Source organism: Tachypleus tridentatus, chromosome 9 (genome assembly GCF_004210375.1).
Source record: "Tachypleus tridentatus isolate NWPU-2018 chromosome 9, ASM421037v1, whole genome shotgun sequence".
Lineage (NCBI taxonomy): Eukaryota > Metazoa > Arthropoda > Merostomata > Xiphosura > Limulidae > Tachypleus > Tachypleus tridentatus.
Window position 1 is genome coordinate 152,960,777 of NC_134833.1, and position 24,357 is coordinate 152,985,133.

Genomic DNA, 24,357 nt, shown 5'->3' on the forward strand with positions numbered 1-24,357 from the left:
TAAATCATGGAGTGAAAGGTAAGAAACATTTCACTATGCTAAAAAACATAAAGTATTTACTTTATATACAAGACTAGTTCATCATCAGAGAGAATGGTGGTCTTCATTGAATAGTTTATAAAATATAGATGCATGTTACTTATTTTTCATATAATGATAAAGTTATTTGTGGTTTTGGAGGATAATTCATATAGTGCTGAGAGTTATTTTACCTCTGACATTTAAAATATTAATAGTTATAAGAGAAAAAAAGGCTAGTAAACTAAGAATAAACATTGAGTAGAATGCAGGTGAAAGCTATACAACTTTATGAAATAAAAAGATTTTGAAATACATTTATAAACAACACACTTCAGTCACTTTTGGTTGGGGTTGTTTGTGTTTTTATTTGCCGAGGTATGGAGACATTCATTTTACCTGGGGTGTTTTATTCCTAGGGCCTTTGAAGAACTCTTATTTGTTGATCCTGAGTAAAGTGGATTATGTTTTCTTTACTAAGGAGTGACTTCTCTCATGTCCAACTGGGACCCTCTTCCTTTTCTTCAATTAATCATTTAATTTGTAGAGATTTTAAGGCTTTCCCCCCTTGAGTCTACTCCTCCCTTATTAGTGGTAGGGGGGGGACTATTTAGTTCTACTCCTTCCTGAATTTATTGTTCAGACTGGTTGATTTACTGTTCAATAACATGATGGGATAGATGTACTTTGGACCCTCCTTGTCTGCTTGCTTGTTTGCCTTAATTTTCTGCCTCTTTGTGGAAATATATCTTTGGCTTCTGACATGTTAGTGTCATAAGTTGGAGTTGTTGGCATGTTTGTGGGACTTATGATTTTCCCTTATGTCCTGCTATATCCTGACAGGTCCTTTCTTTCCAAGTTTCTGGCAATTAGGGAAGGTGATACATCCATCTCTGCATTTCTTTTTTGCCAACTACTTCTCACCGTAATGATAAATTGTAATCAGATAATTTGTTTGGCCGTCAGACCAGAGAGTGCTGAGTAACCTACTTTAATTTTATTGTAATGACTATCATGAGTGTGTATTCATTGAAATCCTTCATTTCTCTTGATTTCTCCACATTTCCTCAGAGGTGAATTTCCAAATATCCACTTGGTCTGTACAAGTGAGGTATCTTCTGTGTTGCATCTCATCAGAGCCTGCTTGTTTACCTTTTGTTACCTATTTCATTCACCTGGTGGGGAGTTTTTATGGACTGGTATTCAAACTTCACCCAGTGCTTTTCTATCACATTTTTTATATGCTCAGCTAGGTTTTTTCTGGTAGTTTTCCTTTACCCCATGGCTGTTTTTAACAACATCTACTGTGTTATAAGAGGAGGGGTACCTTTTTCACCATCTTGTCTCTTTACATTTCCAAAGTCCCTTTCATCTTGCTTTCACTCGATCCCACTTTGTGGTGAATGTTGCCCAGATTGGTGTACTTCTTTCAATCCAGTTCTACACTAGCAATAACTTGATTATTCTTACTACTGATTGCAACAGGCTCTGTATAAATGAAGTGTTTCACAAGGCTATCTAGGCACTTACCAGGTGGTATAACCATATAATTGTGGACAACCATTTGTGGCCTATCACAAATAAAGCTAGAGGAATTCTGTCTGTTCCTGCCAGTCATTGCATTGAATAAATTGGAGTCTATTTGATTTTTTAAAATTTAGGAACTTGTTTCATTATTGCACTGTTTTTCAGAGCTCCTCAATGGACATTACAGATTCTACTAGTGGAGCTAGGGAGTTCTTATCAACCCAATTTCTAGTCACTGGGATGGTGGACAAATGTTTAAATGTATTCCTCAATTCTTAGAGAAAAGAGTGATGTTGGGGACCCTCCTACTTGGGTCCCTGAATGTCTTTCCCAGATGTCAGTAGGAATGGCACTAGCCTCTGTAGGAACATATAATAATTCCACTTCAGATTTGCACTTTGCTCTCCAGTTGGGATGTGTATGGCCCTTCTCTTTGGTTAGTGTTTGTTTTGTATATTGTTCATGGAAGAAGGTCTACTATCTCCTCATAATTCCAAAATTGTATTGTTCCTTTCTGGGTCCTTGGTTGAGCACAGGTTCCACGTCCTCTCTGTAATTTCAGGGGCAAGTGGAATACTCCATCTCTACTTGGTTGGGGAGTGAGGATGAAAGTTCATGATTCCATATCAGATGAGTTCTGTTCCTTTGGTTGAGTATAACATACACGATCCCATTATTCTTGGCCTGGAGTGTTGTCTTTTGGATTTTTTCAAGTAGAGAAGAAAGTTTGTCCACTTTGGTGTTGCTTACTTTCTGATCATGATCCCCGCAGTATGAAAAGAATCTTTCAATGGCTGTAGGTTGAGATCCAATCAAAAGTATGTGTGTGTGTATATATATATATATATATATATCTGTGACACTGTGGTCCAATAGCCCTAACCATCAATGTGGGATATAGGGACCAAGATTGCATGATTCCAACCTTGAGTTGTGAAACCTTGGATATGTGGTTGGGACTGGCTGATAATATTATTAACTATTCCATCCTTGATATAGGAACTCAATTTAGGGTAAAGATCACACCTGTTCTGGATGTAGTGTGGTTCCTTCACCTGTGTACTACTATAATCTTGGTGCACTACTGTTCTGTATGGATCATGCTTGCTTTGACCTCTCCACCTTCTCAGTATAGGATTCTAGTTAATTTGTCACCAAACTTTAGTTTGTTTTGAAAGTTAACATTTTTCTAAACTGAAAATGTATTTCCAATAATACTTGTGTCCACTCTGATACTCTGTACCCTGCCTTCTCACTCGAGCTGGTATAAGTTCTGAAAAATGATTACATTATTTAAGAGAAGTTCTTATATAGAGTACCAGGATAGGAGATGCATTGACTAGGGTGGATAGATTTGCAAATTAGATACTGCCAAAAGCATTTAAGTGGGACATAAAACACTGGAGCATATGAGACCAATGCTTAAGTAGCAAAGCCAACATCAAAGAATGGCTATATTATTAGCAGAGGTGAGTACTATTGGAAATAAGTGTTCAGTATAGGAAGACGTTAACATCCAACATGAAACAGAACAGTTATTTATGAAGTCAGAAATTGGTTTGGATTAACTTATAAAAAAACTAGTAATATACATGTTTTATACTTTTAATGTGAACTTTGACCTACAAAATGACTGCAGTTCACCACCTTAAGTAAAATTTGTTGTGGTCAGAATTTATTTATACTTATTTAAAAGTGATTGTTATCTACAGCTATGAAGAAATATTAACCTCTCTTTGTTGTTGTTAAATAATGAGTCTTCTGTTTATACTTTTCTTGAGAAGTTACAATAAATGTTTGTCTGGCTTTTTTAAGTAAAAAAACATGGTGCTTGCTCACCCCACTTTCAAAGACAAATTTTTGCATCTTTATGTTATCTCATTTAAACAATATGGTAGATAGATATACAGGTTTACTTATTTTATATCACTCATAAACAACTCTTAAGAATTGAGTTGGTAACAATATAAATAAAACACATGTACAGTTTACGTATTAAACATTTTGTGAACTAATAACATTTGGCTAATGATGAAGTGCTCACTAACACTGGGCTAATGATCAAATGATTCTCCTGATGATCAAGTGTTGAGTAAGATTTTAAATGTATTTACCAAATTATCCTACTTTGATAAAATGGCCGTTGTTGTTGCAGATAGAGATGTTGTGTGTATTCCAAGAAATAAAAGACCAGAGAAACTTAAGGACACACTGAAGGAGTTAGAGGTACAGTGATTCTTTGTTACAGCTGGTTTTTATTATGAACACTAACAATTCCGTTTATTGGAATGCGAATTTAATTTCTTTAACCAAGTTAAGAACAGTAATCAGTAAGCCTGTTTATTTGTGTGCTTTAATATAAATCAGTACCAACTTTGAGGTCTGAAAACCTCAAATATCAACTGAGCAAAACAAAAACAAGTCCGACATAAAATCAAATCCAAATTCACAAAAATAACAACAAAAATTCTTCCACAAGTGGATTGAAGGGGATATTAATATCCCTGTACACCCCAGTTGGGAAAGTTTACTTTCCTTCCAAACTAAACTACTGCCACAGAATTTTCTTTCCTTCCTTTTTTTTTTTTTTTTTTTTTTGGGGGGGGTCTGCTTTTCGAGATTCTCCCTAAAAGTGTTTTCACAAAATAACCAGGTTCCCTTAGGGGTTAAGTGAAAAGTTTTACCTCATTGCAAACCTGAGTACACACAAGTCATTTGGCACTGTTTGAAAGTTGGTAAGTCCAGCTCTTTAGGAGAATGGTTTTGGGAGGAATTTCAGGTTCTCCAAGGAAAAGGGTGAAAACTTTTCTTCATACAGAACCTCAGGACTATAACAGTTCCTTTGATACTATTAAAAAGTCAATACAAATAGCAGTTTAGTAGGAGCTATCTTACACACAAGCATTCACACTTGCGAGTACATGCTGATCTTATTATATAGATATGATCTAACATTATTTGTTATAATTGTATCTTTAAAGATATATATATATATGCAGTGTGTTGTTATAGATTTACCCTGTGACAGTCACTGAGGACATTCACTATCATACCTTCCAAAACATTCATTAATATGCATCATGCACCAAAATGATCAAAAGCAGGATTTAGACAATATTGAATGAAACATTTGAAAAAATGTGTTACCAAAATCATTTCTTAAAAACAACTGTTCCATGTGTGTGGATTACATCACAGGAAATCAAAATCCACCATTTCATGGCTGCTACATATAAATAAAACAGAGGTGGAAGCACAAAACTGTGTTAAGTAGGTCACCGTACATTTCAAGGGTCAAAAAGACTAAAATGTGAGAATAAAACCGATTACATAAAGTAGTATGTAAACATTCTGGTACATCTACTTACAGCTGATGTAGATAATGTGAGTGTATTCAGTTAAACAGTTTAACGTTATCCAGTTTTATAGAAAACCATCCAATGTATTCAGTTAAGCAGTTTAACGCTATCCAGTTTTATAGAAAACCATCCGATGTATTCAGTTAAACAGTTTAACGTTATCCAGTTTTATAGAAAACCATCCAATGTATTCAGTTAAGCAGTTTAACGTTATCAGTTTATAGAAAACCATCAATGTATTCAGTTAAACAGTTTAACGTTATCCAGTTTTATAGAAAACCATCCAGTGTATTCAGTTAAACAGTTTAACGTTATCCAGTTTTATAGAAAACCATCCAGTGTATTCAGTTAAACAGTTTAACGTTATCCAGTTTTATAGAAAACCATCCAGTGTATTCAGTTAAACAGTTTAACATTGTCTAGTTGTATAGAGAATTTATTCAATGTATTCAGTTAAACAGTTTAACATTGTCTAGTTGTATATAGAATGTCAACATTGTGCCAAAGCTGCTATCAGATTGTGTGTTGCATAACAGTTGGTTAAGTTATGTGTGATACAGAAGTGTGTGTTAACAGCAGTATACTAGAGGCTAATTTAACTGTAAATGCTGTGTGGGGTAACCAAGAACAGTAACTAACATTACATGGACAAAATGCAACAAGTGAAGTTACCACACTGACATTTTTGTCATTTTCATAGCACTTTGTACACATATATTGATTGTTTGCCACGTTTTTGTAACAATATTAAGATACTTTATTAGCACTTGTGTCTAAAACTTCCTTTTGTGGAGCAAGTTTAATAATTTTTGGCATAAAATATTTCAACAGGTAATGTCTTCACATTTGCTGTTTACATTCCTTACAACAGTATGTTTAATCTAAGGTTGATAGAACATTGTTAATGTGTCCTACAAAATGTAAACAAATCATTATTGTACATGACATTTTGTTTATTTCAGGAGCTTCTTGAAACAGATAAGTGTACAACATTAAAGTGGATTGATGCAGCATTGTTTCAGGTAAATCATATGATAAACAATGTAATCAAATATTGTAAGAAATAGAAATGAAAATATGTTTTCTATACAGATTTTTCACTCTGCAAATATTTCTTTTGTCTTTATCTGAACAGGTTTTATTTTTCTAGCACGTGACTTAGTAAAATTCCTTTCCAAACAAAAATGTAAAACAAACATTCTCAAATTCAACTTGGTACATTGAATAGGATTATTTATTTACAACTCAGTGGTGACCTGGAAATATGTGTCTGTCGTTGGTTAGAGTGCTTGACGTACAGTCTGCAGATCGTGGGGTCGAAAACTTTCACCAGACACGCTCGACTCGTATTGGTATGGCGACATTGTGATGTGATGGTTAATTCTACTATTTGTTGATGAAGAGTAGCTCAGTAATAGGGTTGTATAACCTATTTAATTTGTAGCCTTTCATTTCAAAATTAGAGAGTACTAGCAAATACTGTCCTGGAGTAGCACTGCACAAAATTTCACAAATATCAGAACAGCAGCTGTAACTAAGGCAACAGCAAATTACAAATACTAAGTAAAACAAAGTTCTTTACAAAAACTCCATTAAAAAACTTATAAGAATTGAAAAGGCATACGATTACCAGAAAATACTGAAAAACAAAGTATGGAAAGGATTTGGTGTTTACTGATTCATGACTTGAAATATGTGTCTCTCTTCCTACTTTCTTTAAGAGTGTTACAGTTTATCTTGCTTGAATAATTGAATTGTATGTGTTACAATACACATTTCTAATTCTAGATTCTTTAGGGGTCCTTTCAGCCATGGGGATGCTATAATGTGACGGTCAATCCCACTGTTCCTTGGTAAAAGAGTAGCCCCAACAGTTGGCGGGGATGACTAGTTGCCTTCCCTCTACTCTTACACTGATAAATTAGGGACAGCTAGTCATCACCACCAAATGTTGGGGCTACTTTTTCACCACGGAACAGTGGGATTGACCGTCACTATAACGTCCCCATGGCTGAAAGGAAAAGAATCTGGAATTAAAATGTGTGTAACACATACAATCCATTATTAAAGCAAGATAAACTGTAACACTTAAAGAAAGTAGGAAGAAAATCGCTATTCAAGTCATGATCATGTCGCTCTGTCTGAAATTAAAAATGCAACAACAAAACAAAATTCTTTAGGGATGTTAGGTTTTATATAGTTTTATTTCTATTTGATTTTAGTATTGTAGGCTAGTTACATTTGTTAGAAGTGTGTTGATCATGATGTAAATAAATAATAAGGATGCTTCGGACAATCTACATTTATTAACGTGCTTCCAATATTTAAGCAGTATTTTCTTTCCATTTGGTATGTTTTTATGAAACAAATCAGTTGAGAATATTTTGTAAGCAAAACATTAATGTCTAAATTTGTGTGTTAGATGAAGTATCGAGTTATTTTCATATGATTTTTTATTTGTTTTTTATTGACATACAGATACTGATGGAAGTTGTGAATAGGTGGTTTTTAAAACGCATTTCTCTATTTTTGTAGTTATTTCTCAGTAGTGGAATTCTTGTAACAATCTTTTTATCTGATAACTGCAATATAAAGAAAGTTCAGATTGACCGTCACCTGGTAGGAAAATTAGTTTCAGACCATATTGTAGAAGGTAAGTTATGTAAACATTTAACAGTTGTGCAAAAGATTATATTTTTTAACATCAAGATTAGTGACAAAAAATAAGTTTGTTTAGTTATATCCTAAAACTAATTGCAAAAGGTAATAGAAAAAATGATGAAATGTAGTTTAAATGGGAAAATCTGATAAAATATTGGAAACCAGAAAGGGTTGAAATTTGTGGCTGTTTTGATAGGGAATTTAGGAACAGCATAATGAATTATATTATAGAAACTGGGAAGTAATTATTTCTGAGATTTTAAAGACACGATAGTAGTGTTTTAAAAGTTTTTTAAAAAATGGCATTAGTTGTTTTCAAGATTAAAATTTAAAATAACAGTATTGTTCACGAAGTTATAAATAAATTCATCATGGTTTTGATAATTGAAGAAAAATATTTGGTCTATATAGAAGTAAACTTTTAGAAGACATCTGAATTTTTTTCCAGTGGTCATTGAAGATAGCCATCTCCTGGTGTCTTATGTTGAGCCCAAATTGTCATATATTTACTTTGGCAAACAGCAAGCTTCTACCTCTGACAGAAAGTATGAAAAACTTGGTGCAATGGATCCAAAAATTGTCACGTTTGACCTTATTGGTCCTACCAGTCGTCACATTGAGAGACGGTTGTCATCAAACTCTTTACATGATGCTGTAAGCTTTTTAAAGATTTTTTTATTTGTATAATATAATATTTAAATCTGTGGTTTGTGTCTTTGCTTAACTAGTACTGAAAATATATTCTTAACTATAGTCTAGTTCTTGTGAGTGAATAATTTGGCATACATTATTTGCTACAATAGAATAGTTTATAACCTGACAAGGGACAAAAATTGTAACAGATGTCACAACATGTCATCTTTCCTTTATTGTAATGTTCTTAAGTTATTCACAACTTGGCAGGAATATTCTTGCCACATGTTGCACTTACAGTCATGCAGTTTTAGTGCACGCGTGAATAATGTTCAAAAATCGATTGCAGTTTTAGTTGCATATTTCCTATCTGGTTGTGTTAACTGAGTTCTTTAACAACCTAACCTCATCTGTTTTACAATTTCCTTGTAGAAATGGCACTAGAATACTATCCTTATGAGGTATTGGTTTCATTGGATATACAATATCCCTATATTTAATGTATTGTTCAGTTTTGCCTGAATATAAAGAAACAGTGAATGATGAATTTATAAACATTTTAAAACATGAGTGAGTTTATGTGTAAACACCTGATGAATTTATTAACGTAGACAAATAAAAACGTTCAGTTTATCTAAAGCTAAGAAACAATTATATATCTTTCTATTAGCTTGATTGTCACGCTTAAAGCTACACATGGATATTGTTTTATTTACATTCACTTATAAGCTTAAATTTACCCAATTTGCATTTTATTTCTTCACTCATTGAATAGAACGGGTGTAACGACACTTGTGCTGATCTTCAGTTGACACATACATCTTTTGTGTTACATCTTTTGATAAAACAAAATAGTGAATTTTTTTTTGATTCAATTAAAGTGAGTTCCCTTTGGAAGACTCTTCATCCATTTGGAATAGTAAAGGTTCCTGTAATTTACACACTTTTAAAGAAACTGTTAAAAGGTGTTTTATCTATTTAACAAAACGTTCATCTTATATGAGAAATGTTATACTTATTCTGTTATTGTATTATCACTGAATGAAACATTTTCTTTTGTGAAGTTTCTGATCTCTGAAATAGAAGAGAAACCCCAAGAACCCCATAAAAACTGTCAACACATTTACATTCCTTATGATAAACACAGGAAATGTGTTCTAGCACTGAAGAATTTATCCAGGCCTAATTTCTAGTTTCAGTTAATCATTAGCTTCATTTATAGGCTGCTGAGCTACAGTTTGGGTTGGAAGCAGAATACGAAGACCCTTAGGACAGTTTTTGGTGCCATTGTTGGAGATATTCTGTAGTACCTCAAATCTACAGAGGTACTTGGAGACATTCTGTAGTACCTCAAATCTACAGAGGTACTTGGAGACATTCTGTAGTACCTCAAACCTACAAAGGGACATGGAAACATTTTGTAGTACCTCAAACCTACAAAAGGACTTGGAGACATTCTGTAGTACCTCAAACTTACAGAGGTACTCTAGTTCAGCGAGAACGTAGCCTTGAAGTTTTCTGTTATTGTTTCCAGAGCTTGAATGAACTTATACTACACGAACACACACCCTCTCTTGGAGGATGACTTGCATTACTGTTACTTAACAATCTGGAAGAGATAGAGATTCAGGTTTTATTTTACAGATGCTCAGTATATATGGAGATGCAATATTATCGCTAAAATGTTTCCCTTAACTTACATTCACTGCACATTTTGGAAGATCCTTAGCAAATGGACACAAAACACCTATTCTTTGTGGTGAAAAATTCAAAGTTTTCAAGAATAAATTAGTTCAAGGAGTTAAAAAACAGAATTCAGAGTTTTATTGAGGATGAAGCAGGAGAATGGTTGATGAAGATACATTAAATTGATGTAAAAATTTGGATAACTCTGTTACTTCAATAGATATGTTATACTAAGTTACAAATTATAAAGATGTGTTTTTTTCTGGGTAAACCTAAAGATGTAAAGTAGTTATATGAAGTTTGATTTTATCAAATTAATTTTTGTATATTGCTCTTGCAATTGAATAATTTCCCATTTAACCAAACATTTATACACAGCCATCTTACACCAGAAGTCTTCTTTTTTAGGACTAGTGTTAATTTCTAAATGTACATCTGTAATATAAGTATGTTTTATGTCAGTTGATATTTTCTACTGTAATTTGTTTACGTGAAACTGGTATTCTTACACATACTTTGAGTTTACTGATGTCCTCTAAGTAATGTTGTTAATAACATTATTATGATTTTGATGTGTGAAAATTCTGCTGACATCAATATAGATATAATAGCACTGTCTGTTGTACATATATTTAACTACTTCATAGAGTGTGGATCTACCTTTATCAAATTTGGCGTGAAGGTTCATTGGATCCACAAGGATATACATAAAAATTTTCAGTTTTCTGGTTTTTATGGGCATTTTGTAACCACTCCTTTGCCCCTTGTGATGGATCTTTACGAAATTTAGTATGAACGTTTACAGCTCACATTTTGTATTCTGCAGTTTTTATGGGAGTTTTTTGCAGTTACGTATAAGGGAAGCAACTTTTCATATCATAACATTTCATTAATCATTAAATTACATAATTTCCATCCAAAGGACAGACAGGCACTCCAGCTAGTAATAAAAATGATAACTTATATAACTTCCATCCAAGGTATGGGTACTTCAACTAGTAATAAAAATGATAACTTATGTAACTTTCATCAAAGGTACGGGTACTTCAACTAGTAATAAAAATAACTTATGTAACTTCCATCTAAGGGACGGGTACTCCAACTAGTAATAAAATGATAATTTACATAACTTACATTCAAGGGATGGGTACTCCAACTAGTAATAAAATGATAATTTACATAACTTACATTCAAGGGACAGGTACTCCAACTAGTAATAAAATGATAATTTACATAACTTACATTCAAGGGACAGGTTTTCCAACTAGTAATAAAATAATAATTTACATAACTTACATTCAAGGGACTGGTACTCCAACTAGTAATAAAATGATAATTTACATAACTTACATTCAAGGGACGGGTACTCCAACTAGTAATAAAATGATAATTTACATAACTTACATTCAAGGGACGGGTACTCCAACTAGTAATAAAATGATAATTTACATAACTTACATTCAAGGGATGGATACTCCAACTAGTAATAAAATGATAATTAACATAACTTACATTCAAGGGACGGGTGCTCTAACTAGTAATAAAATTATAATTTACATAACTTACATTCAAGAGACGGGTACTCCAACTGTAATAAAATGATAATTTACATAACTTACATTCAAGGGACGGGTACTCCAACTAGTAATAAAATGATAATTTACATAACTTACATTCAAGGGACGGGTACTCCAACTAGTAATAAAATGATAATTTACATAACTTACATTCAAGGGACGGGTACTCCAACTAGTAATAAAATGATAATTTACATAACTTACATTCAAGGGATGGATACTCCAACTAGTAATAAAATGATAATTAACATAACTTACATTCAAGGGACGGGTGCTCCAACTAGTAATAAAATTATAATTTACATAACTTACATTCAAGAGACGGGTACTCCAACTGTAATAAAATGATAATTTACATAACTTCCATCCAAGGGACAGGTACTCAGTTAGTTTTAAATAAAGCAGGAAAACAACTTATTGCTACTATGGTTTTGGTTGTACGAGCATCTTCAGATACAAAGTGAAACAACTTAGCTATAAAGTGGTTGTAATAAATGCATGTGAAACATGTTTTATTCAATTCTGGAATGATGAACTTTATCAAGTGATGACAGTTTTCAGTGTAATAAAGCTTTAACTGGTGATGACATTTTCAGTGTAATAAAGCTTTGTCAAGTGATGACAGTTTTCAGTGTAATAAAGCTTTATCAAGTGATGACAGTTTTCAGTGTAATAAAGCTTTAACTGGTGATGACATTTTCAGTGTAATAAAGCTTTGTCAAGTGATGACATTTTCAGTGTAATAAAGCTTTATCAAGTGATGACAGTTTTCAGTGTAATAAAGCTTTAACTGGTGATGACATTTTCAGTGTAATAAAGCTTTATCAAGTGATGACAGTTTTCAGTGTAATAAAGCTTTATCAAGTGATGACAGTTTTCAGTGTAATAAAGCTTTAACTGGTGATGACATTTTCAGTGTAATAAAGCTTTGTCAAGTGATGACATTTTCAGTGTAATAAAGCTTTATCAAGTGATGACAGTTTTCAGTGTAATAAAGCTTTAACTGGTGATGACATTTTCAGTGTAATAAAGCTTTATCAAGTGATGACAGTTTTCAGTGTAATAAAGCTTTATCAAGTGATGACAGTTTTCAGTGTAATAAAGCTTTAACTGGTGATGACATTTTCAGTGTAATAAAGCTTTGTCAAGTGATGACAGTTTTCAGTGTAATAAAGCTTTATCAAGTGATGACAGTTTTCAGTGTAATAAAGCTTTAACTGGTGATGACATTTTCAGTGTAATAAAGCTTTATCAAGTGATGACAGTTTTCAGTGTAATAAAGCTTTGTCAAGTGGTGACATTTTCAGTGTAATAAAGCTTTATCAAGTGATGACAGTTTTCAGTGTAATAAAGCTTTAACTAGTGATGACATTTTCAGTGTAATAAAGCTTTGTCAAGTGGTGACATTTTCAGTGTAATAAAGCTTTATCAAGTGATGACAGTTTTCAGTGTAATAAAGCTTTAACTGGTGATGACATTTTCAGTGTAATAAAGCTTTATCAAGTGATGACAGTTTTCAGTGTAATAAAGCTTTAACTGGTGATGACATTTTCAGTGTAATAAAGCTTTATCAAGTGATGACAGTTTTCAGTGTAATAAAGCTTTAACTGGTGATGACATTTTCAGTGTAATAAAGCTTTTCAAGTGATGACAGTTTTCAGTGTAATAAAGCTTTATCAAGTGATGACAGTTTTCAGTGTAATAAAGCTTTAACTGGTGATGACATTTTCAGTGTAATAAAGCTTTATCAAGTGATGACAGTTTTCAGTGTAATAAAGCTTTAACTGGTGATGACAGTTTCAGTGTAATAAAGCTTTAACTGGTGATGACAGTTTCAGTGTAATAAAGCTTTAACTGGTGATGACAGTTTTCAGTGTAATAAAGCTTTATCAAGTGATGACAGTTTCAGTCTAATAAAGCTTTAACTGGTGATGACAGTTTCAGTGTAATAAAGCTTTAACTGGTGATGACAGTTTTCAGTGTGATAAAGCTTTATCAAGTGATGACAGTTTCAGTGTAATAAAGCTTTATCAAGTGATGACAGTTTCAGTGTAATAAAGCTTTAACTGGTGATGACAGTTTTCAGTGTAATAAAGCTTTATCAAGTGATGACAGTTTTCAGTGTAATAAAGCTTTGTCAAGTGATGACAGTTTTCAGTGTAATAAAGCTTAAACTGGTGATGACATTTTCAGTGTAATAAAGCTTTACCAAGTGATGACAGTTTTCAGTGTAATAAAGCTTTATCAAGTGATGACAGTTTTCAGTGTAATAAAGCTTTAACTGGTGATGACATTTTCAGTGTAATAAAGCTTTATCATGTGATGACAGTTTTCAGTGTAATAAAGCTTTATCAAGTGATGACAGTTTTCAGTGTAATAAAGCTTTATCAAGTGATGACATTTTCAGTGTAATAAAGCTTTATCAAGTGATGAGAGTTTTCAGTGTAATAAAGCTTTATCAAGTGATGACAGTTTTCAGTGTAATAAAGCTTTAACTGGTGATGACATTTTCAGTGTAATAAAGCTTTATCAAGTGATGACAGTTTTCAGTGTAATAAAGCTTTAACTGGTGATGACATTTTCAGTGTAATAAAGCTTTTCAAGTGATGACAATTTTCAGTGTAATAAAGCTTTATCAAGTGATGACATTTTCAGTGTAATAAAGCTTTATCAAGTGATGACAGTTATCAGTGTAATAAAGCTTTAACTGGTGATGACAGTTTTCAGTGTAATAAAGCTTTATCAAGTGATGACAGTTTTCAGTGTAATAAAGCTTTATCAAGTGATGACAGTTTCAGTCTAATAAAGCTTTAACTGGTGATGACAGTTTCAGTGTAATAAAGCTTTATCAAGTGATGACAGTTTTCAGTGTAATAAAGCTTTATCAAGTGATGACAGTTTCAGTGTAATAAAGCTTTATCAAGTGATGACAGTTTCAGTGTAATAAAGCTTTAACTGGTGATGACAGTTTTCAGTGTAATAAAGCTTTATCAAGTGATGACAGTTTTCAGTGTAATAAAGCTTTGTCAAGTGATGACAGTTTTCAGTGTAATAAAGCTTAAACTGGTGATGACATTTTCAGTGTAATAAAGCTTTTCAAGTGATGACAGTTTTCAGTGTAATAAAGCTTTATCAAGTGATGACAGTTTTCAGTGTAATAAAGCTTTATCAAGTGATGACATTTTCAGTGTAATAAAGCTTTATCAAGTGATGACAGTTTTCAGTGTAATAAAGCTTTATCAAGTGATGACAGTTTTCAGTGTAATAAAGCTTTAACTGGTGATGACAGCTTTTTTCAGTTTTCAGTGTAATAAAGCTTTTCAAGTGATGACAGTTTTCAGTGTAATAAAGCTTTATCAAGTGATGACAGTTTTCAGTGTAATAAAGCTTTATCAAGTGATGACAGTTTTCAGTGTAATAAAGCTCAAGTGATGACAGTTTTCAGTGTAATAAAGTGATGACATTTTCAGTGTAATAAAGCTTTATCAAGTGATGACAGTTTTCAGTGTAATAAAGCTTTAACTGGTGATGACATTTTCAGTGTAATAAAGCTTTATCAAGTGATGACAGTTTTCAGTGTAATAAAGCTTTATCAAGTGATGACAGTTTTCAGTGTAATAAAGCTTTAACTGGTGATGACATTTTCAGTGTAATAAAGCTTTTCAAGTGATGACAGTTTTCAGTGTAATAAAGCTTTATCAAGTGATGACATTTTCAGTGTAATAAAGCTTTAACTGGTGATGACATTTTCAGTGTAATAAAGCTTTGTCAAGTGATGACAGTTTTCAGTGTAATAAAGCTTTATCAAGTGATGACAGTTTTCAGTGTAATAAAGCTTTAACTGGTGATGACATTTTCAGTGTAATAAAGCTTTATCAAGTGATGACAGTTTTCAGTGTAATAAAGCTTTATCAAGTGATGACAGTTTTCAGTGTAATAAAGCTTTATCAAGTGATGACAGTTTTCAGTGTAATAAAGCTTTAACTGGTGATGACATTTTCAGTGTAATAAAGCTTTGTCAAGTGATGACATTTTCAGTGTAATAAAGCTTTATCAAGTGATGACAGTTTTCAGTGTAATAAAGCTTTAACTGGTGATGACATTTTCAGTGTAATAAAGCTTTATCAAGTGATGACAGTTTTCAGTGTAATAAAGCTTTATCAAGTGATGACAGTTTTCAGTGTAATAAAGCTTTAACTGGTGATGACATTTTCAGTGTAATAAAGCTTTATCAAGTGATGACAGTTTTCAGTGTAATAAAGCTTTAACTGGTGATGACATTTTCAGTGTAATAAAGCTTTTCAAGTGATGACAGTTTTCAGTGTAATAAAGCTTTATCAAGTGATGACAGTTTTCAGTGTAATAAAGCTTTAACTGGTGATGACATTTTCAGTGTAATAAAGCTTTATCAAGTGATGACAGTTTTCAGTGTAATAAAGCTTTAACTGGTGATGACATTTTCAGTGTAATAAAGCTTTATCAAGTGATGACAGTTTCAGTGTAATAAAGCTTTAACTGGTGATGACAGTTTCAGTGTAATAAAGCTTTAACTGGTGATGACAGTTTTCAGTGTAATAAAGCTTTATCAAGTGATGACAGTTTCAGTCTAATAAAGCTTTAACTGGTGATGACAGTTTCAGTGTAATGAAGCTTTAACTGGTGATGACAGTTTTCAGTGTAATAAAGCTTTATCAAGTGATGACAGTTTCAGTGTAATAAAGCTTTATCAAGTGATGACAGTTTCAGTGTAATAAAGCTTTAACTGGTGATGACAGTTTTCAGTGTAATAAAGCTTTATCAAGTGATGGCAGTTTTCAGTGTAATAAAGCTTTGTCAAGTGATGACAGTTTTCAGTGTAATAAAGCTTAAACTGGTGATGACATTTTCAGTGTAATAAAGCTTTATCAAGTGATGACAGTTTTCAGTGTAATAAAGCTTTATCAAGTGATGACAGTTTTCAGTGTAATAAAGCTTTATCAAGTGATGACATTTTCAGTGTAATAAAGCTTTATCAAGTGATGACAGTTTTCAGTGTAATAAAGCTTTATCAAGTGATGACAGTTTTCAGTGTAATAAAGCTTTAACTGGTGATGACATTTTCAGTGTAATAAAGCTTTATCAAGTGATGACAGTTTTCAGTGTAATAAAGCTTTAACTGGTGATGACATTTTCAGTGTAATAAAGCTTTTCAAGTGATGACAATTTTCAGTGTAATAAAGCTTTATCAAGTGATGACATTTTCAGTGTAATAAAGCTTTATCAAGTGATGACAGTTATCAGTGTAATAAAGCTTTAACTGGTGATGACAGTTTTCAGTGTAATAAAGCTTTATCAAGTGATGACAGTTTTCAGTGTAATAAAGCTTTATCAAGTGATGACAGTTTCAGTGATGACAGTTTAATAAAGCTTTAACTGGTGATGACAGTTTCAGTGTAATAAAGCTTTATCAAGTGATGACAGTTTTCAGTGTAATAAAGCTTTATCAAGTGATGACAGTTTCAGTGTAATAAAGCTTTATCAAGTGATGACAGTTTCAGTGTAATAAAGCTTTAACTGGTGATGACAGTTTTCAGTGTAATAAAGCTTTATCAAGTGATGACAGTTTTCAGTGTAATAAAGCTTTGTCAAGTGATTACAGTTTTCAGTGTAATAAAGCTTAAACTGGTGATGACATTTTCAGTGTAATAAAGCTTTATCAAGTGATGACAGTTTTCAGTGTAATAAAGCTTTATCAAGTGATGACAGTTTTCAGTGTAATAAAGCTTTATCAAGTGATGACATTTTCAGTGTAATAAAGCTTTATCAAGTGATGACAGTTTTCAGTGTAATAAAGCTTTATCAAGTGATGACAGTTTTCAGTGTAATAAAGCTTTAACTGGTGATGACATTTTCAGTGTAATAAAGCTTTTCAAGTGATGACAGTTTTCAGTGTAATAAAGCTTTATCAAGTGATGACATTTTCAGTGTAATAAAGCTTTTCAAGTGATGACAGTTTTCAGTGTAATAAAGCTTTACCAAGTAATGACATTTTCAGTGTAATAAAGCTTTATCAAGTGATGACAGTTTTCAGTGTAATAAAGCTTTAACTGGTGATGACATTTTCAGTGTAATAAAGCTTTATCAAGTGATGACAGTTTTCAGTGTAATAAAGCTTTATCAAGTGATGACAGTTTTCAGTGTAATAAAGCTTTAACTGGTGATGACATTTTCAGTGTAATAAAGCTTTTCAAGTGATGACAGTTTTCAGTGTAATAAAGCTTTATCAAGTGATGACATTTTCAGTGTAATAAAGCTTTAACTGGTGATGACATTTTCAGTGTAATAAAGCTTTGTCAAGTGATGACAGTTTTCAGTGTAATAAAGCTTTATCAAGTGATGACAGTTTTCAGTGTAATAAAGCTTTAACTGGTGATGACATTTTCAGTGTAATAAAGCTTTATCAAGTGATGACAGTTTTCAGTGTAATAAAGCTTTATCAAGTGATGACAGTTTTCAGTGTAATAAAGCTTTATCAAGTGATGACAGTTTTCAGTGTAATAAAGCTTTAACTGGTGATGACATTTTCAGTGTAATAAAGCTTTGTCAAGTGATGACATTTTCAGTGTAATAAAGCTTTATCAAGTGATGACAGTTTTCAGTGTAATAAAGCTTTAACTGGTGATGACATTTTCAGTCAGTGTAATAAAGCTTTATCAAGTGATGACAGTTTTCAGTGTAATAAAGCTTTATCAAGTGATGACAGTTTTCAGTGTAATAAAGCTTTAACTGGTGATGACATTTTCAGTGTAATAAAGCTTTATCAAGTGATGACAGTTTTCAGTGTAATAAAGCTTTAACTGGTGATGACATTTTCAGTGTAATAAAGCTTTTCAAGTGATGACAGTTTTCAGTGTAATAAAGCTTTATCAAGTGATGACAGTTTTCAGTGTAATAAAGCTTTAACTGGTGATGACATTTTCAGTGTAATAAAGCTTTATCAAGTGATGACAGTTTTCAGTGTAATAAAGCTTTAACTGGTGATGACATTTTCAGTGTAATAAAGCTTTATCAAGTGATGACAGTTTCAGTGTAATAAAGCTTTAACTGGTGATGACAGTTTCAGTGTAATAAAGCTTTAACTGGTGATGACAGTTTTCAGTGTAATAAAGCTTTATCAAGTGATGACAGTTTCAGTGTAATAAAGCTTTAACTGGTGATGACAGTTTCAGTGTAATAAAGCTTTAACTGGTGATGACAGTTTTCAGTGTAATAAAGCTTTATCAAGTGATGACAGTTTCAGTGTAATAAAGCTTTATCAAGTGATGACAGTTTCAGTGTAATAAAGCTTTAACTGGTGATGACAGTTTTCAGTGTAATAAAGCTTTATCAAGTGATGGCAGTTTTCAGTGTAATAAAGCTTTGTCAAGTGATGACAGTTTTCAGTGTAATAAAGCTTAAACTGGTGATGACATTTTCAGTGTAATAAAGCTTTATCAAGTGATGACAGTTTTCAGTGTAATAAAGCTTTATCAAGTGATGACAGTTTTCAGTGTAATAAAGCTTTAACTGGTGATGACATTTTCAGTGTAATAAAGCTTTATCAAGTGATGACAGTTTTCAGTGTAATAAAGCTTTATCAAGTGATGACAGTTTTCAGTGTAATAAAGCTTTATCAAGTGATGACAGTTTTCAGTGTAATAAAGCTTTAACTGGTGATGACATTTTCAGTGTAATAAAGCTTTATCAAGTGATGACAGTTTTCAGTGTAATAAAGCTTTGTCAAGTGATGACAGTTTTCAGTGTAATAAAGCTTTAACTGGTGATGACATTTTCAGTGTAATAAAGCTTTATCAAGTGATGACAGTTTTCAGTGTAATAAAGCTTTATCAAGTGATGACAGTTTTCAGTGTAATAAAGCTTTAACTGGTGATGACATTTTCAGTGTAATAAAGCTTTATCAAGTGATGACAGTTTTCAGTGTAATAAAGCTTTATCAAGTGATGACAGTTTTCAGTGTAATAAAGCTTTAACTGGTGATGACATTTTCAGTGTAATAAAGCTTTATCAAGTGATGACAGTTTTCAGTGTAATAAAGCTTTAACTGGTGATGACATTTTCAGTGTAATAAAGCTTTTCAAGTGATGACAGTTTTCAGTGTAATAAAGCTTTATCAAGTGATGACAGTTTTCAGTGTAATAAAGCTTTAACTGGTGATGACATTTTCAGTGTAATAAAGCTTTATCAAGTGATGACAGTTTTCAGTGTAATAAAGCTTTAACTGGTGATGACATTTTCAGTGTAATAAAGCTTTATCAAGTGATGACAGTTTTCAGTGTAATAAAGCTTTAACTGGTGATGACATTTTCAGTGTAATAAAGCTTTATCAAGTGATGACAGTTATCAGTGTAATAAAGCTTTAACTGGTGATGACAGTTTTCAGTCTAATAAAGCTTTAACTGGTGATGACAGTTTCAGTGTAATAAAGCTTCAACTGGTGATGACAGTTTTCAGTGTAATAAAGCTTTATCAAGTGATGACAGTTATCAGTGTAATAAAGCTTTATCAAGTGATGACAGTTTCAGTGTAATAAAGCTTTAACTGGTGATGACAGTTTTCAGTGTAATAAAGCTTTATCAAGTGATGACAGTTTCCAGTGTAATAAAGCTTTGTCAAGTGATGACAGCTTTTCAAGTGATGACAGTTTTCAGTGTAATAAAGCTTAAACTGGTGATGACATTTTCAGTGTAATAAAGCTTTTCAAGTGATGACAGTTTTCAGTGTAATAAAGCTTTATCAAGTGATGACAGTTTTCAGTGTAATAAAGCTTTAACTGGTGATGACATTTTCAGTGTAATAAAGCTTTATCAAGTGATGACAGTTTTCAGTGTAATAAAGCTTTATCAAGTGATGACAGTTTTCAGTGTAATAAAGCTTTATCAAGTGATGACATTTTCAGTGTAATAAAGCTTTATCAAGTGATGACAGTTTTCGGTGTAATAAAGCTTTATCAAGTGATGACAGTTTTCAGTGTAATAAAGCTTTAACTGGTGATGACATTTTCAGTGTGATAAAGCTTTATCAAGTGATGACAGTTTTCAGTGTAATAAAGCTTTAACTGGTGATGACATTTTCAGTGTAATAAAGCTTTTCAAGTGATGACAGTTTTCAGTGTAATAAAGCTTTATCAAGTGATGACATTTTCAGTGTAATAAAGCTTTATCAAGTGATGACAGTTATCAGTGTAATAAAGCTTTAACTGGTGATGACAGTTTTCAGTGTAATAAAGCTTTATCAAGTGATGACAGTTTTCAGTGTAATAAAGCTTTATCAAGTGATGACATTTTCAGTGTAATAAAGCTTTATCAAGTGATGACATTTTCAGTGTAATAAAGCTTTAACTGGTGATGACAGTTTTCAGTGTTAATAAGCTTTATCAAGTGATGACATTTTCAGTGTAATAAAGCTTTATCAAGTGATGACATTTTCAGTGTAATAAAGCTTTATCAAGTGATGACATTTTCAGTGTTAATAAGCTTTATCAAGTGATGACAGTTTCAGTGTAATAAAGCTTTATCAAGTGATGACAGTTTTCAGTGTAATAAAGCTTTATCAAGTGATGACAGTTATCAGTGTAATAAAGCTTTAACTGGTGCTGTAGCTTTTCATTTCTGCCTTCACAATCTTTAATAACAAGCAGTAAATGTGCATTGTGAGACCTGCATAATCTTTCTCTCTATAGTTGATGGTATTACTGGGGTTTTTAAAGATATGTCAATATAATAAGACATTTGTTCATTTCATATTTTAAAACAATTTTATTTTTTTTGAAAAGCAACATCACTACATTACTTATATACAAACATTATATCCAGAAACAAAAGTGTTTTTTCCTGTTGTTTTTAGATTTAAACTCGTTACAACGTGAAGCTTCCTTTGCATAAGGTGTTGGACTGTAGCCAACTGTTTGCTCTGTTTTATTGATGGTGTCAGGTAACCTAGTATCATTTAGAACAGACTTATATGATTACAAAATACCCCCACATCTATTGAAGTTAGACATGAAACTTGCTTCTGTTTCACACGGATATCATTGAACTCAAGCCCAGTGTTTGCTGTATTTTCTTTATGATACAATATAAGTAGTATCCATTTAAAAAAAAACGAAACATCTCCAAGTCACCTGGTGTTAGGTTTAGAGTTTATGTAACATAACATTTTTTCTCATTACTTCAAACACAGCACTGAACTCTTGAAAGCTGTTTGTTCAGTTTTTTTTTTTCATTGTGTATTTCTTTTCCAGGTATTTGTTAAACTATTAAAAATAATTTTCAATAAATCCTATCAAGGGTTTCTCAAATGTTCTCAAATAACTTCATATTAAGTAGAGGAATCTCAATTCTGTAATGTTTATTTTATGGTGATATGATTTTTTATATATAGTCAGAATTCATTTCCCAAATATATAATATATTACATGAGATTTATCAGAAGGATCATGAACATTCTTCGTTTTATCATTTCAGGTTCTGGTTTGGTGGCATACCGACACCCAGGAAGCATGGCCATGGTCCTCACTTACTTCTGATAGAGATCGAGCCAATATTTTAGTTTATGCTTTAAATGGGTATGGTTAAACATTCTGATGTTCCAAAATAGAATAGCCACGAAACCAAGAGTTCAAATATTGTCTTCATGAGCAAAGAGTTTTGTTAAGAAATTTGCAAAACTGAAATGGTTTTAAAGACTTCTACTCCATCAGTCATATCAGCTCACTGTTATTTAATAATTACTGTATCATTGTTTATTATTTAAAAATGTCATCTTCTCCTGTTCTTTCTTTTATTTAAGTTGAACTGTTAGAGGGTTAAAGAGAACAACTCACAGCTGGCCTAGAAAGTTTAGTTTAAGCAGTAAATGTTGTATCAAATAGAATCATTATCATAATTGTCAAGTGCGGATGTTGATTTTAAAATAATTGATATAATTTTAATGTGATTTATTTTTATTCTTTAGACCCTCCCTTGAGTTGATGTGTTTTTCTCATATTGATAAAAGTCTCTTACATGCTTGTTTCAGGTAAGTAATTTGACATTTGTTTTTTTGTTTTTTAAGCATTACCAAAAAAGATTCTTCTGTGGATGGTCAGTTCAAAGTAATAATCTGTCTCTACGGACAAAACTGAAAGAACACATTAACACGAGTATCACAAATGATTAGATACACAGGAAAAACAGTTATGTCTTGGATTCTTTTCTGAAAAAGGTTGATTTCAACAAAAGATAGAAACCATTAAAACGTTTTGAGTATTCAGTTTTTTAAGTGATAAAAACATTTAAAGTTTTCTTTTAAGAAATTTTACTATTTATACAATGCATAGAACTAGAAACTTCTCTCACTTGTGTTCAATTTTCTTTTAGAGAAAGTAATGGTAAGTATTTTCGTAAAAGAATTAATATTATATAAACTGCTATATGGAGAATTGGTTAAAAAAGCATTGAAAATTCAACTTTTAACATAAGACTTGTTTATTAGGTGATTGAGATGTGGATTACTGATCCATGGTCTGGATCAAGCTGTGACTTTAAGTATGAAATATTTATTTTCATTATTATGACTTTTGTCATTTCTTTCGTATTAGTTTCAGCTATATGGACGAATATTTTTTCTGCTTTATTACTCAGTGTGTGAAAAAATAAATCACTTTAGGATGTGTGAAGATTTATTAATGTTGTCCAATGTTGTGTATTTTTTTGATTTTGGAAGATCTTCTGGCTTTCACAATCGTAATTCTGATATCCTTGATTTTACACTGTTGCCCGACATTACAGCTCTGATATCCTTGTTTATACACTGTTACCCGACATTACAGCTCTGATATCCTTGTTTATACACTGTTACCTGACATTACAGCTCTGATATCCTTGTTTATACACTGTTACCTGACATTACAGCTCTGATATCTTTGATTACACACTGTTACACAACATTACAGCTCTGATATCCTTGATTACACACTGTTACTTGACATTACAGTGCTGATATCCTTGATTACACACTGTTACTTGACATTACAGTTCTGATATCCTTGATTACACACTGTTACCCAACATTACAATTCTGATATCTTTGATTACACACTGTTACCTGATATTACAGTTCTGATATCCTTGATTATATGCTCTTACCTGACATTACAGATCTGATATCCTTGATTACACACTGTTACCTGACATCACAGCTCTGTTATCCTTGTTTATACACTGTTACCCAACATTACAGCTCTATCTTTGATTACACACTGTTACCTGACATTACAGTTCTGATATCTTTGATTACACGCTGTTACACAACATTACAATTCTGATATCCTTGATTATATGCTGTTACCCAACATTACAGCTCATATATCTTTGATTACACACTGTTACCTGACATTACAGTTCTGATATTTTTGTTTACACACTGTTACCTGACATTACAGTTCTGATATCTTTGATTACACGCTGTTACACAACATTACAATTCTGATATCCTTGATTATATGCTGTTACCCAACATTACAGCTCTGATATCTTTGATTACACACTGTTACCTGACATTACAGTTCTGATATTTTTGTTTACACACTGTTACCTGACATTACAGTTCTGATATCCTTGATTACACACTGTTACCCAACATTACAATTCTGATATCTTTGATTACACACTGTTACCTGATATTACAGTTCTGATATCCTTGATTATATGCTCTTACCTGACATTACAGCTCTGATATCTTTGATTACACACTGTTACACAACATTACAGTTCTGATATCCTTGATTACACACTGCTACCTGACATCACAGCTCTGTTATCCTTGTTTATACACTGTTACCCAACATTACAGCTCTATCTTTGATTACACACTGTTAC

At 32.2% G+C, this 24,357-nt stretch overlaps 2 protein-coding genes across 3 annotated transcripts in view; one reads left to right on the plus strand and one right to left on the minus strand.

The window, feature by feature from the left end:
- Nucleotides 1-24,357, minus strand: part of LOC143227279 (uncharacterized) — an 87,917-nt gene that overhangs the window by 10,678 nt on the left and 52,882 nt on the right. The gene's annotated exons all lie outside the window — the stretch shown is intronic.
- Nucleotides 3,682-24,357, plus strand: part of LOC143226939 (WD repeat-containing and planar cell polarity effector protein fritz homolog) — a 50,309-nt gene continuing 29,633 nt past the window's right edge. Inside the window, exons 1-6 of the mRNA XM_076458496.1 lie at nt 3,682-3,771; nt 5,867-5,926; nt 7,440-7,557; nt 8,014-8,219; nt 21,964-22,064; nt 22,454-22,516. Coding sequence (XP_076314611.1) covers nt 3,682-3,771; nt 5,867-5,926; nt 7,440-7,557; nt 8,014-8,219; nt 21,964-22,064; nt 22,454-22,516 — 638 coding nt within the window. The remainder of the gene's footprint in view (nt 3,772-5,866; nt 5,927-7,439; nt 7,558-8,013; nt 8,220-21,963; nt 22,065-22,453; nt 22,517-24,357) is intronic.